This window comes from Sceloporus occidentalis, unplaced genomic scaffold (assembly GCF_023333645.1).
Source record: "Sceloporus occidentalis isolate IW3139 unplaced genomic scaffold, rSceOcc1.0.p SCAF_4, whole genome shotgun sequence".
Lineage (NCBI taxonomy): Eukaryota > Metazoa > Chordata > Lepidosauria > Squamata > Phrynosomatidae > Sceloporus > Sceloporus occidentalis.
The window spans coordinates 21,814,634-21,829,555 of NW_028316984.1; the positions used below are offsets into that span (position 1 = coordinate 21,814,634).

At 38.9% G+C, this 14,922-nt stretch overlaps 1 protein-coding gene across 5 annotated transcripts in view; it reads left to right on the forward strand.

Annotated features, from left to right (window-relative positions):
• MPP4 (MAGUK p55 scaffold protein 4) overlaps positions 1-14,922 on the forward strand; it is a 40,676-nt gene that overhangs the window by 21,079 nt on the left and 4,675 nt on the right. Inside the window, exons 10-20 of one of the 5 annotated variants that reach the window (XM_089519399.1) lie at positions 828-899; positions 3,138-3,334; positions 4,378-4,442; positions 4,900-4,917; positions 5,342-5,380; positions 6,799-6,879; positions 8,853-8,867; positions 10,493-10,534; positions 12,831-13,001; positions 13,335-13,415; positions 14,432-14,525. In XM_089519399.1, coding sequence (XP_089375525.1) covers positions 828-899; positions 3,138-3,334; positions 4,378-4,442; positions 4,900-4,917; positions 5,342-5,380; positions 6,799-6,879; positions 8,853-8,867; positions 10,493-10,534; positions 12,831-13,001; positions 13,335-13,415; positions 14,432-14,525 — 875 coding nt within the window. The remainder of the gene's footprint in view (positions 1-827; positions 900-3,137; positions 3,335-4,377; positions 4,443-4,899; positions 4,918-5,341; positions 5,381-6,798; positions 6,880-8,852; positions 8,868-10,492; positions 10,535-12,830; positions 13,002-13,334; positions 13,416-14,431; positions 14,526-14,922) is intronic. The other 4 variants (XM_089519400.1, XM_089519401.1, XM_089519402.1 and 1 more) reach the window with 4 other exon arrangements.

The window sequence follows — 14,922 nt, forward strand, 5'->3', positions numbered from 1 at the left end:
TTAAACTAATATGATTGTTGCAGGACAGAAAGCTGGTGTGATAAAGTCTGAAATCTAATTGCTATTCCCAACTAGAATGGGTCCACTGAGTCAGTGATACCTGCATAGGACTTTATCACACAGGGAAAATCGGGGGTTTAAACAACAAAAATCACGTGAAAATCTCACATTCGCAATTAACATTTATACACGATGTTGCAATTAAAGGGACATTATCTTGGGAATAAACAGGCAATAAACAGCAACAGATTATTCATGGGGAAATCATGTGAATGGTTTGTTGCTGCTTATTGCCTATTTATTCCCCTGGATTGTGTCACTTTAATGGCGATGTATGTGAAAATGTTAATTGTAATTGCATGATTTTCTCTGCTTAAACCCCCAATTTTCCTCGTGTGAAATTCAGTCAGTGGTCCAAAACATACTGCAGAAATAATCCAGTTTGAGACCACTTTAACTTCCCTGGCTCAATGCTAGGGAATTCTGTGACTTGTAGTTATAAGACATTTAGTCTTCTCTAATGCCACAATAAACTACATTCCCCAGAATTCCCTAGCACTAAACCAGGGCAGTTAAAGCAGTCTCAAACTGGATTATTTCTGCAGTGTGTTTTGGACCACTGATTCAGGGTCCACTCTAGTCAGAACTAGCAATTAGATGTATGCCTCTCCTTAAAATGGTGTTATTGTTGTCTATCAATTCTTTCTTCACAAAAGAGTGTTACTAATCATTTCAAAGTAATTATCAGTCTCTGCAATTAAAATATTTTGTCTGTGGCAACAGTTAAATGTAACTGGATGCTATGTCTTCCCCCTGAATCCTTATAGGCACTGTCCCAGGGAACCATTATGTTCAAGCTAATTCCAGTTTCTGATCGACCGGTCAGCAATCAAACAACAGTAAGATGCCTTTATTTTGTTAGCCTTTCTCATTACATACATTAATGTAATAGTGGGAAGGAGCAAGGTATATATCATCAGTACTGTCAATTGAGTTCATGGCTCCTCTAGCAATATAGATGGTGGTGAAAATAAATACACAGTGCACCAAAGTTGTTTATGGAAGCAATCTGTTATACCAATACACTGCCATTTCAGTGGCTGACAGTAAATCTCTAGGACTAGAACTGGGCCAATGAGCTCAGGAATAGTGCAAAGCCTTTTTCCAATGGGCTTTTACATGAATCAAACTAGAAGAAGCATTTAGCACATTTTTCGAAGAGATGCTCCTTCAAATAGTGAAAGATGTTTTTGTCATATAGCAGCACAGATTTTCCTTACCTATGTATATTGTATTTAGCATATCTTGCTTTGTGACTGGTCATCAGATGCTTGGTTTTTGACTATACCCTTGGGGAAATTGCAAACAATGCAAAACTAAATTGCATGCTATACCCCTAAACAAATAATGTGGTGGAATATTTCACGTTGTAGCTGTAGCCTTTTCTGATTTGAAAGTTGTGCAACCTAAATGTTACACAGTAGGAAAAGAAACTTGGGCCAACTGAAGCTGCAGCTGCAGGTAGTTGTTTAAATATTTGAAGGGATGTCATATTGAGGAGGGAGTAAGCTTGTTTTCTGCTGCTCCAGAGAACAGAACCCGGAGCAATAATGCAAGCTACAAGAAAAGAGATTCCAGCTCAACATTAGGAGGAACTTCCTGACAGTAAGGGCTGTTTGATAGTGCAACACACACTCTTCCAACTCTACGATTCTATGAACATTGCTGATTTTTCACAGCCTTTTTGTTGTGCAACATTGTTGTTTTCTTCATAAAAAAACAGTGGTGTTGTACTGGAAAATGGGCAAAACCAGCAGTGTTGTACAACAAGGCCACATGGCTATTTGTTGTCTAATACTGATAATTTCGTACAACTTTCCTGTTGTGCAACATTGCTGTTTTCTATGTAAAAAACATTTTCATGATTTTCTTTGTTTTAATCATTTTTAATTAAAAAATAAAATTAGTTTACAGAAAATTGCAATAAAACCAATTGCCAAAATAATTATAAAAATGACAAAACAAGAAAAAACAAGAAAATAATTAATCAAAGACAATGTATTAAAAACCAAGTATCACTGACAACTTTAATAGGAAAACACCAGAGTAAAGAAATGAGTCATCCTGCTTGTTTCTACTTTCCAAAGAGATTCTCGTGTGTGTGTGCACACGCGCTTTCAAGCCATCTGTTGACTTATGATGACCCCATTAATTTCATTGGCTTTTCTTGGGCAAGGAATACTTAGAGGTGGTTTTGCCAGTTCCATCCTCTGAAATATTCCTGGTATTCATTGGAGATCTCCCATTCAAGTACGAACCAAGATGGACCTTGCTTAACTTTCAAGATCAGATGGGGGACTGGTGTCTTCAGGATATTTAGGCAGCTCTTCTGTATACCCCCACCAATTCCTGAGTGAAAGGAAGGCCTTTTTGTGAGGTTTCTCCAACAAAGGCTTGCCTTCTCCCTTCATTTACAGCTTTGCACTGTTGTGTGAAAACTTTACTCAACCTGAGTTTTCATCTACAAGATTGTTCCATGTTCTTGCTACTACAGTTGGCCCTACTTATCCACAGATTTTTTACCCATGGATTCAAGCATCCACATCTTGAAAATATTCCAAAAAAGTATAAATTCCATACAGCAAACCTTGATTTTCCATTTTATATAAGGAACACTATTTTTCTATGCCATTATATTTAATGGGACTTGAGCATCCACTGATTTTGTTATCCATGGAGGCTCCTAGACCAAAACTCCAGCAGATACCAAGGGCCCACTGTATTCATATTTAAATGTCTTTTGTATTATTTTATTTATTCTTTGCAATATTTTAACCAGACTGTGGGGTTTGCCTTTTTAAATTATTTCAACCATCTGTCTGTTCCTCCTTCTCTCTCTCTCTCTCTCTCTCTCTCTCTTTCTCTCTCTATCTCATACACACACACACACACACACACACACACACACATTGAATGGTAGCTTTCCTATGCATGCTTCATAGAAAGATGGGATGGTGGTGGTGGTGTTGTTGTTGATGATAATGTGATCTGATGACAATGATGATGATGATGATGATGATGATGATGATGATGATGATGATGATGATGATGATGCATCTTCTGTGTTACCGTATTAGCTCTATGTGCGAGCAATGGCAGACTACTGGCCTCTCCAGGACCCAGCCATTCCTTGTGCTGATGCAGGACTACCATTCAAAAAGGGAGACATTCTTCAGATTGTGGACCAGAATGATGCCCTCTGGTGGCAAGCAAGAAAAGTCTCAGACCTCAGTGCCTGTGCTGGGCTCATTCCTTCAAATCACCTTTTGAAGAGGTAAGTCCCATATCACAAAAGCTGAGAACGACACTGAGAATCAGTGTTGTGATGTTAAAACATCAGATGCGTACTGGAGAGACCCAGGTTAAATCCCCACTTAGCCATGAACTTCATTGGGTGGCTTTGAGCCATTGCCTCCCTCATAGGATTCTTGTGAAGTTAAAATGGGGGTAGAGGAGGGAATTATTATTAGAATAAATGTAATAAATGCAAATAAGCACCATCTTAAGAGACTTTCTTTCCTTCTGTGAGGGAGACAATCAAGATGGTCCCCTACTGTTTTTTGTAATTATTAAATGTTATCTGTCTGATCAACCAGAGCCACTTTTTAAAATGATCTTCCTCATTATTTATTTTAAAAGCATATATTAATTTGACTCAACTAATCAATGAAACATTTCAATCTTACATAACCGAAGTTTCTGGAGGAAATATTGCAATAGCAATAACAAATACATTTCTATACCACTCAACAGTGGACTAACAGTCTCTAAGTGGTTTACAATCTGTAAGCCAATTGCCCCCAACAAGCTGGGTACTCATTTTACCGACCTACAAAAAGACAGAAGGCTGAGTCAACTTTGGAGTCCTGTCTGGGATCAAACTCACAATCTTGTGGCTACAGGACCGGCATTCAACCACTCCACTACCAGGGCTCCTACAACCAAAGAAATGCCAAAGTTCACACAAATTATAACAGTGTTGAACACTGATCTGAACTACATCTCCTCTACTGTGACCTGTGCAATAGACCCATGGTTTCAGGTTATTCACTGGTATGGGATCCTAGCATTCCATACAGTCTTAGTAGAAATTTTTGCCATTTTCCAATGCAGAAAGGGCCAAAAGGGTTTAAGTTTTTCTTTTAAGTTTCAATTCAACTTGTTTTTGTTTCTTCAAAACACTGGATAACATATCTGAAACTTATCTGATAGTTTTTTCTCCGATTATCAGCCCAGTGTTCAGAAGGTAAGAATGCCTTGTTTAATGAAGATCACTTTACACTGTTTTCTTACAGCATTATCTTCTTTTCTCTCTAGGAAACAACGGGAATTCTGGTGGTCTCAGCCTTTCCAACCTCACACTTGCCTCAAGTCATCCGTCTGTGAGTATAATGATACTCTGTGTACAAGCAGTAGGAATGGTTCTTGAATTACCTAATAAATTATTTATTAGACAAAATGGCCATTTGATTTTCAAATTTGGCCTTATAATCCACACTCTAGAACTAGAGTGGAAATCATGCAGCCCACATTTGCTTGTGTCCTGTGAGGCTTATGTGTGGCCCTTCTTCCAGACTTTTCCCTACTTCAGAAATAAGCTGAACTCTCAGAACATGTCTCTTCTGCTCTTGGCGCATGAATCATAGCAGGATCCATTATACTCTTTGCTCAAAGCCATTAAGAAATTATAATGGGTGGTCTGGATCATACGGCAATCAGAGGCCATCTTTATACATTTTGTGCATGAGTCTGTATGTGAATTTTCTAGCAATTACACTGGTAGTCTGTTTAACTTTATTGTTTTCTTTTTAATTTCCTCTGCGGATTTGTTGTGAATAGTGAGTACTGTTGAAGAAGGTAAGCAAAGGTGTCTGGATTTAATTCACGCATCTCTCTAGCCTAGTTCTCACTGAGGTGATAAATCTGTGTCTTGGCTGTACCACTTTAGATACAGAATCATGATTGAATGGTCCTTCATACAAAATTTTATTTGTGCATAGAGAAGTGTCTGAGAGAAATGTCCTGGCCTAGATTATAGGTGTGTGCAAGTGAAACCTTGGGCTACCTCTTAGTTGATTGTTTTTGACAGTTTTTCTTTCTAGTAGAAAGGAAGACCTTATATAACACATGAGGCCAATGGTGCAACACTCAGAGAATAAAGATAATAGAAACTGGGTGTCGTAGTAGATTATCAGGATTGTTTATAACATTGTGTAAAGTTCTTTACAGCCCTGAGAACTTAACCTTTTTTCACCTTTCTTCCATGTTTTATATTGTACAGAGGAAGACATGCAAATTGATGAGAAGTGTGTTGAAACAGGTAAGTGACTCTGGGCTGGATGAACGAGCATTTGTTGTTCTGTCTTTCATTTGCATTGTTCCAGGGAAACTAAAAATTAATCTATAATTGGTCTCCTAAAATGATCTCTGTCAAAGTGATGTCAAAATAAAAGTGTGTATGTGTAAAACAGAGACAGAGAGAATTTTGGTTAGATTAACTGTTGTTAAACAAAACCAGTAGGAAAATAGCAGGGTTACAAGGAACACTTGACTAGAACATTATCACTTTTACTCTCTTGTAATAATTTCATAAGGAAGACTAACAAGATAACAATGTTTTTTGCTTCTAAACCATTGTTTGAGATCATGAATATTATGAATGTGGCATGAGACATGGAAACAGCATTTAAATTTGAATTATAGGCCTTGTAAATGTGGCTGTTTCATTCAAGTGGGCTGAGAGGCTAACATTTTCCTGTAGACTTGAGGTGTACAGATTGTGTGGACTGCATGCAGCCCCTAGGATCTCAGTTTGAGGACACTGAAGCCTCCTTTTCAGCCAAAAGAAAACCCTGGGGGGAAAAGACACAAAAATCTGCTATATTTTGGGCATCTCCTAGAACCAGAAGTGACATGGCATCCCTTCCCATGGGAGGTCATGAGGGCAAGGTGAGATGATTGACCACCTTAGTGTGGACCTAAAGACGCACATAAACTGACACAGGTCATATGTTTTGTTGTACAGGACTCTTTATTTGTTTAACATATGTCTTCTACAGTGGGGCCTCAGGCAGAATGTGAGTGGGTTGGTATGATTTACATTACTAAAGGCCAGATGGCAGCTTCTGGTCTGTTTGGCTCACGCTTCTTTGAAGTGAAGACAAATTCAAAGAGACAGGAGAGTTAGTCAGTTCAGGTGACCATGCCCTGCAGCTATGACCCAGTTTGCTATATCTTATTTTTAATTCTAAGGAAAATGAATGTGTGTGCATGTTTTTAAACAAATCTGAATTTGGCATTTCTTGTCATATTGACTCTTTGTTAAGTTTTCGGAGTCACTTTTGGTGACCAGAAAAGTTCTCTGTAAAATGACTGAGGGCATTTTTAATGTGACAGCGAATAATGTCGGCCAAATCAAAATACTCTTGAAACTGAGCAAGTCTAATAAATACTTTGGAATACATCTACAATTTAGATTGAGAGGACATTATGGGGTGAGGAGTTGTTTGGTTAAGGCCCCTCTTCCTCACAGAACCATTGCATCAATCCTGTTTGGATCCCAACTACACACCACAGCTGCTTTTAACTAAAAATAAGATCCAATTATAGGTTGGCCTTGTAACCATGTACTTTGCCCATAAGCAGGGATCAGGGGAAGAAATGACAACCTAATAGTGTCCTCTTGATGCTGTGTGGATGAGAAATCCTTTCTCATGTATTATGTTATAATTATCTTAGACAGGGATAGTATTGAAATGAAATGTATTTGCTGTTTTTGCTCCCTGGATGATTTAAAAGATGAGGAGACTTTTGAGTCTGGTAAGTGTAATTCTTTTTACACTATTGGTTGCTGATTGTACTTTTGCTAGTTATAAGAATTTAAAAACAAAAAAGGCATGCACTGTATGTAATTCAACAACTATTTCCTCTTTAAAGTTGTGGGTTTGTGAGCGTGGGTGCCTAAAGTAATTTTACCACTACCTTCCCGGTGTTCTCTGAGACAAAATCAGAAACTTTATTAACCATACTTAAGGCCTGTTTGAAATAAACTGGATTTTCATTAGCAGAAGCATTCAGTCCATCTTGAATCACCACTATACATATGCCAAAAATTGTTAGAACTATGTACGTGTCAGAGAGGACAGCTGGAAGGTAATGAGATTACATTACGTAAGTGTGATTGAAGGGCTAATCTACTTCATGGTACTTATTTCTCTTGATGAGGAAGGAGGATCCATTTTGACACTTGGGTGGCAGAATAAATTTGCACACTAAAAACAAAAGTAGGGCAGGTTGGACATACTGAAGCATATCTGCTTGTAAATGGACCAGAACTAGGTTTTAAGCAACTAAGGATAACAATAGTAATTGAGAGTTGACATTTCTGATGAACAGTGCTATTAAAAAATCCTTACAAAACATATCACAAGAGTCCACCTCCCCACTTTCAGTAATGCTTCATAATAGTGATTCAGAAATTCCAGAACATCTGGAATGTCTCAGTGTGCTAAGAAGCACAGAGCTTAGAATAAGGGCAAATCTTCAAAAATTTAAATGCCAGGAGAGCAGTAGTGAGGCAGGTGAGAACCTATCTGTCTACCTGAGCTTTAGGGCAAGAGTGGGGAACTTTTGATCCATCAGATATTTTGGACTTCACTTCCCAGCTGCCCGAGCCAGTATGACCAATGGTAAAGGGATTATAGGGTTACTTAACATTCCTGGTGTAATATTTATTGGATTTCATAAGCTGACAAAACTTCTGGAGGAATAAAAGTTCCTCACCCATGCTTTAAGAATTCTTGGCGAAGGGAACTAGGAGACAAAGAGCCCTTTCCCAGTAGACTGTTACTATTATTGCATTGTGGTTCCACTTTTTGTGGAATCCTCCTGGAGTTTGTAGTTTGCTTGGAGGCACCGGAAGAGGAATCTCTTGCTGAAGGTTCAAAAGGCCTCTCCTTCCATTGCCCATCCCAGGATTCCACAGGATGGAAGCAGGGAGCCTTTCCAAACTACACAATTGTAGTGCCATGCTTCCACTTTTACTGACATGGTGCAGTTGCATGATAGCCTAGATTTGCACTTTGCTGGTGATGTGTGCCTTCAAGTCATTTCCAATTTATGGTAAATTTATTGGGGTCTTTGCGACAAGATTTGTTTAGGGGAGGTTTTCCATTGCCTTCCTCTGAGACTGACAGCATGCGACTTGCCCAAGGTCACCCAGTGGGTTTCATGACAGAGCAGGGAATCAAACCCTGGTCTCCAGAGTTATAGTCCCATGCTCAAACTACTATGACATGCTGGCTTTCTATTTGCACTTTAGGGCAGGCTATGTAGTATTCTCAGTGAGAGAGCTCTGGTGACTCACCAAACTACAAACCCCAGGATTCCTAGAGATGCAGCCATAGCACTTTAAGTGGACCACGAAGTGTTATAATTGTGTAGTGTAAATAGGCACAAAGGTCAGAGCAGTGACTAGGCACATAGGGAATGGAGTGGAATTTGGGGCAGAACAGGCACATTTATTCAAAGGAGAAAACAGTGGCCTATACAGACTTGGGATGTAATATTCCGGCCCTGGTATGATGCTACACTAGACTGCGGGTTTAGCAGTCATTGGGAAAGAAAAATGAACATGTGTGATTGTTAGATGTTTTGAATGCTCAGGGGGGAGGGGAGCAGTTGAAGTGAAAAAGGTCAAGTAATCTATTTATTCTGCTGTACTACATCAGTACTCACAGTGCCAATTTTTAATCTGAGTATTGTTTTTTTTAAATTTTGGTGTGACAAACCAGAGGAGCTTAAAGAAGGTAACTTGAAACTTTCTTTATCTGTCTAGCTTTTAAAAATTATTCTCAGTTAAGAAATGCCCAAAAAGGAGGTTATTGGCTCATTTCTTTAAGACTAGTATCACTGGAGACTTATGTAGAAGAACATGTTTATTTCATTCTTTTAATCTAGTCAAATACAGATAGGCAGATAAAATTGTGTATAGGACAGCTGGGGAACCTCTACTTAGGGAAGAGTCTCACTCCTCTTTGAGAGTTAGATGCCCTCGGGATATGGAGCCATGCTTCTGATGTAAGGGCTAGTACAGTGTCCCTTATCATGATTGGATCCCCAGCTAAAGCACTGACCAGACAGTATCTTGGCCAGGGAGGAGAACCCAACTTTACTTCATGGGGAAAATCCATGCAGAATGAAGTTGGGCTCTTGTTGAGATGCTAACTGAAAATGCTCCAGTCCCTACTTAGACCAGGGCAGCTTTGCATTAATCTCTGCAGTTCACATTTGACCAATGGGCCTTATAAATCCCCCATTCCTAGTGTATAGGATGAGCCAACAGACAACACAGAGTAAATATTGACAGGTGTCTTTTTACTATGCATGATGTAGGCACTGATTAACCATCTTGATCCTACAGGTAGTTTTTTTTTTAAATATACTGGGGATAGTTTCATGCTGTGTGTATTCACTAAGTACAGGGTCAAGCTATTATAGTAGTGGATATATGTGTGAACTCCTTATTTTTGCAACGTTGACTGGTTCACCACCTGTTATACTGAATTAGAGACCCTTGGTCCATGGTTGCTTAGTACTGTTAGCTGTGGCTAACTGGCAGTGGCTTTCCTGGGAGGAGTCTAAAAGCATCCAAAGATGTCAGGAGTTGAACCTAGGGCTACCTTTGGCATGTAAAGGGTGGGTTCTACTATTGAACTATAAAACAAATCCAGGGTTAGCTGTGTTGGCCATATAGCATAGTAGTGTTCCACATTCCCTGCTTCTTCATGTGATAGGGAGGAGAGAATATGGTCAATATATGATGCTTTCTATAATAAATTTGAAGAGTGAATGATCAGCCAGGTAGTATAATCTTAAATAGGAATCTGAGCCCTGTGGCTTCTTCTGAGAGCCTTTTGGCTGAAGAGCAGGGTATAAATACTCTAATAAATAAAAATAAAATAATTCAGCTCCAAAAAGAAGCATAGCACTGCTCCCCTCCCTCCATCACAATAGCGAATTCAGATGCTCTTCTTCAATCTCTAGACCATGCTGGGAAAACCACTTTCATAGCCAATTTGAAACATGGTGGAGTCTACATACTGGGCTGACCTAATAATCACTTTAGAAAACCAATAATCAAACTGACTCTGCAAATGCTTGTAAAGAAGGCAAAGGCTTTAAATTTGCTGTTGTTCTTTTCATTATTATGGCCTCTTTTGAAGAGTTTGAAGCAAGACCACTTGGCCTTAGTGGTACATAAGTCACTTTTCTTCCTCTTGTTAGCATCATTATCGATTGAAACAATACTCATTTAAATCTTTTATATGAATCGCCAGATAAAATGCTACAGTTCTTGTAAGCATTCTGCTTTTTAATGATTCTTTCTTGTGTTTCATATACTGTTTTTTCTTCTTCTTTTTTTACATTACAGAAGAGGAAGAATTCAGTGGATCTGGTCAGCAGGTCTTCATTAGTACGTAGTTGCTGCCTTGTTGCTGGGCTGCCAATCTAGTTCAATTTTATATTTTAAAAATTTCAGATGTACAGTATTCATTTTGTGTTTCTGATATTCCTTACTCTCTCTTTACTATTGTTCTGTAGGCCTCCAGTAAGCCAGTCTTCTATAAAGTCTGTGTCTTTTGTTGTTCTTTCATAGTAAACCACCTCTTTCAATAAGCTTCTAGCTCTCCTGACCCTGCTGCCCTGAATAAAAACGGTGACATTTCTCCTGACTTTAGAAACCTTTGACTCATGGACTATACAGAAACACTCTCATTGAAGGTTGATAATCAAATAGCTAAGAGGTGTATGAACATTTTAGGATATCATTCACACACACACACACACACACACAAATAAAAATCATGTCTATAGTGGATTTAGTCTCTTAGATTTTTGTAATGGGTTTTAACGTTCTGAAAAAATACAGAATCCTCATCTAAACAAAAGGTGCCATTCATTTTAAACAATCATTAGTAAGCACTACATATCCCAGAGTTATGGCAGCACTTGTGAGGGAAAATAACATTGTTATTGTTGCAGATGGACCAGGCAGAATATCCCATGCTGGTGTTTCAGATTTCTGCTCAGGAACAGCAAGACGTAAAGTAATAATAACAGACTTGTTACTTTAGGGAAGTAAACATCATGGAAGAGAGAGTACAGTTCCTACAAGGCTGTGTGTTAGGGGTATATTTATTGAACAAAATGACCGAGACAAGTTCACACACACTAAGCCTAACAATAGTCCAATCTCTATAGTCTCAATAGTGATAAACCCTCACAAGTCACTTGTCCCAGCTCTGGTTCATATGGTTCTCTTAAAATTAAATAAACATTTTTCTTTCAGCTACAATTCTGTGTTTTAGAAAAATGTTAAACCCTCCTGTGTTTGTCTAAATAAAAGACAAAATCCACCAGTACATGAGAAATGCATGCATGGACTTATATAAATGAATGGTGGCCCATACCAGTATAAATAAATAAATCATGATGCAGTCCAGACATGAATTTTGTCACCTCACTGAGAATGAACCGGTAGCTCAACTGTCCATTCAGATACAGAATACCAAATATTGGATGTATACACAAGCTAAGTACACTGCAGTTTAGGGCTTCAGACTGTGAGCTGCCTCTGAATACAAAATAATCTTCTTCATCGTGATCTCTAAATTTTTATTTCTGTTATAATAAGGCACATTTTGGAGACCTCTACAACTGGGCACAGGTTAAGACTTTAGCATGTCTTAACTGGCCCTAATATAAGCAGGGATATCATACAATGTCCTGCACAATGTCCTTGTAAGAACTTGTGTGTCTGTCCACTGAGTTTGCCTGCAACCACTGGAAACAGAATAGCAAGGAAGAGGGTGCATGGTCTATTCCAGTTAATCTTTTCTTTTGCTCTAAACAGAAAGCTATCCACCAACCTCCAGCATTCACTAGCGTGCATGGGACTGGGTAGAGCAGGGACAACTGTGGAAATGTAGGATAAAGAGGGTGACTTTGTCTATGGTTCAAGGACTTAACAAAAGCAAATTCTTATCCTCCAGATGTTATTGGACTTCAACTCCCAGCACCCCATTCCCACATAGCTGAAGGTGAGGGATGAATTGCAGCTCTACAATGATAATACAATATTCTGCATCAGGATCTGGTGCAGAAGGGAAAGAACACCTGGCATGGCAGGTCATTGTAGGATATCCCTGCTTATATTAGACTGGTGAATGTGTGACTCTCCAGATGCAGTTCCGAGCAGCCTTAGTCAACATAGCCAGTGCTGAGTGATGATAGGCATTGTTGCCCAACAGCAGCTGGAGGGACACACATTTCCTAGCCCTGGGCTAAGTTGTTAGTGCAACCATCACTTTGAGTCAGTTACTGGTATTTCACGGTCAATACCTTTCTGCTTAGAGGGACATGGTGGCTTAGTGGTTAAGATGTCAACTCTGACAACTGCAAGGTCACCAAATTGGCAATTCGAGAGACCCAAGTGTCACATGACGGAGTGAGTTCACTCCCAGCTTCTACCAACCTAGCAGTTTGAAAGCATGTGAAAGTGCAAGTAAATAAATAGGCGTCACTTTGGTGGGAAGATAACAGTGTTCTGTGCAGTCATGGTGGCCACATGACCATGGGGTCATCTTTGATAACACTGGCTCCCTCGGCTTAGTAACAGAGATGAGCACCACCCCCTACAGTCAGACACAACTAGACAAAGATGTCAAAGGGAAACCTTTACCTACCTTTTACCTTTCTGCTTTCCTCAGCTGGCTTCCGTAGAAGTATGCGCTTGTGCCGCAGGAAATCTCGCAATAGTCATCTGCCATGTTATGCCCGATGTCCTGGTGGATGCTATAGTGCTGTAGCTGCACCGTATGAAGAAGTAGTGAGATATCAGAGACTCCCTGGTGATAGAAACCGATTAATTGTCCTAGTGGGTAAGTAGCAATAGCTTATCAGTACCCTAGTGTATAACAATGGAATGCAATTGTGGTAGGCCCAAGCTCAGTGAAAATGTTGGAGGGTCTTGTGTTCATTCTCAAGAAGTATATCTTCTCATAGTAGCTGGGAAATTTGCTACTTTATTGGAACGTGTCTCTACAGTTCAGAGAAAAAACCTTTTCAGTCTTCTCAGATGTCAAGAGCCCTGAGTTCTTTACCATCATTCAGGAAATAAATGACTCTTCTTTTATAACAAATCCAACATATTTATACTAGGGGATGTAGTTATCTTCTTTCAGTCCTTTAACTGCTTTTCTTGAAATATGCAGGTCCTTCAGGTGTTGGAGTAAATGAACTACGACGGAGGCTTATCGGTATAAATCCTCATCACTTTCAAAGTGCGGTGCCACGTATGTGACCTTTTACATTTGTACTTTTAGTTCTAGCAGTGGAAGGAGAGGTCTGCAAATCTTTGCTTGCTAGCCTGCTGTGATCTGTGGTCAATGAGATCATGTTAAAGTTTGAAGTGGAGGAGCTGACCATGTTTGTCCACATAGCAGTGCTCCTGAGGTGTTATGTCCCATGGATGCTTTACATATGTAACTGGCTTTTATATTATTGATATTCAAAGAGGCAAAGCTCTATAATATCCAAAATATTCAAAATAAACATAACATTGAACATAGTGGTGCTTACTTCTGACTGTATAGCTTGAACTTATAAAACCTGCTGAGATAAAGCCAGCTAAAATATAACATTTTAGCTTTTATTTAGAAATATTCTAGAGAATGTGCAAGAGGTCACAGGTATGTAGATACAGGAGAGGCAAAATGAGGGCATTGTCCCTTCGAATATGAATTCTGTCATCCCAAATGAAATTTTCCTTCAGCCCCCAAATTTCTGAAACTTCAGCTGAGCATTTAGTAATACAGTTTGGGCCTCCAAAAAAGGAAAAGAAAAGAAGAGAAGAGAAAAGAAAAGAAAAATGGGGGCTGGCAAATTTACCAAAGGAATGCAAACAAAGCAAATATAAGAGTTCTAAGTGTGAATTGTGTCTCTCCCTCTGCAATACTAAGAATTGGGGGAACTGAAGGAATTTTTTTGCTTTAGTGGAGCAGAATTCTTATGTGGAGGAACAATGCGCTCACTTCGCCTCTATTGTACTTAATCATGGGCCAGGATTATTTCTCAGTTTTGCAGGTCGTGTCCAGGGTTGAGATAGGAAAGAAAAATTTGTGATGCACATCTGAACAATCTCTACACAGTATAGGCAAAGATGTTTAATGTAGACTATTTCCAGATGCTTTCAGGCAAGTAAAGTACTGAATATATAAACCTTGGCAAATCATTCTATCCTAGTAGTTAGAGACATATGAACACATCTTTAACAGGACTGTCATGTTTATTCTTTATTCTTTTTAAACAGATACAACCCGTGCTCAGAAGAGCTATGAAGTGAACGGCCGAGAGTATCATTATGTATCAAAGGAAACTTTTGAAAATATGGTGTACAGTCACAGGTATAGTCCTAGAGAAGACTGTTTTCCATTTTGTGGCTTGAGGCTAATGTAAAATACCATAGAAAAATGAGTGCCTTCAAATATGCCATGGCAATACAAAGAACTTCAACCAACTATTTAACTCTATTTTTAAAAAATGGGAGTGGGGGAGAATAAGTGTATATTTGAAAGAATTTTATTGGGTTTAAAGCATCTTAGGATTCTCAGTATATGTGATGTGCTACAATATAGTTTTATTTTAACTGAAATTGATTAGTTTACTACCAGTGTCAATAATTCTTTGACAAACACAAATCAGCCTATGAGACATGGAATCCTTGAAACTAGGTCCAAACAATCCTCTAGTCTTCCAAAGTGGCAAGCAAACATAAGCCACTGATTCTCATAAAAAGAACAG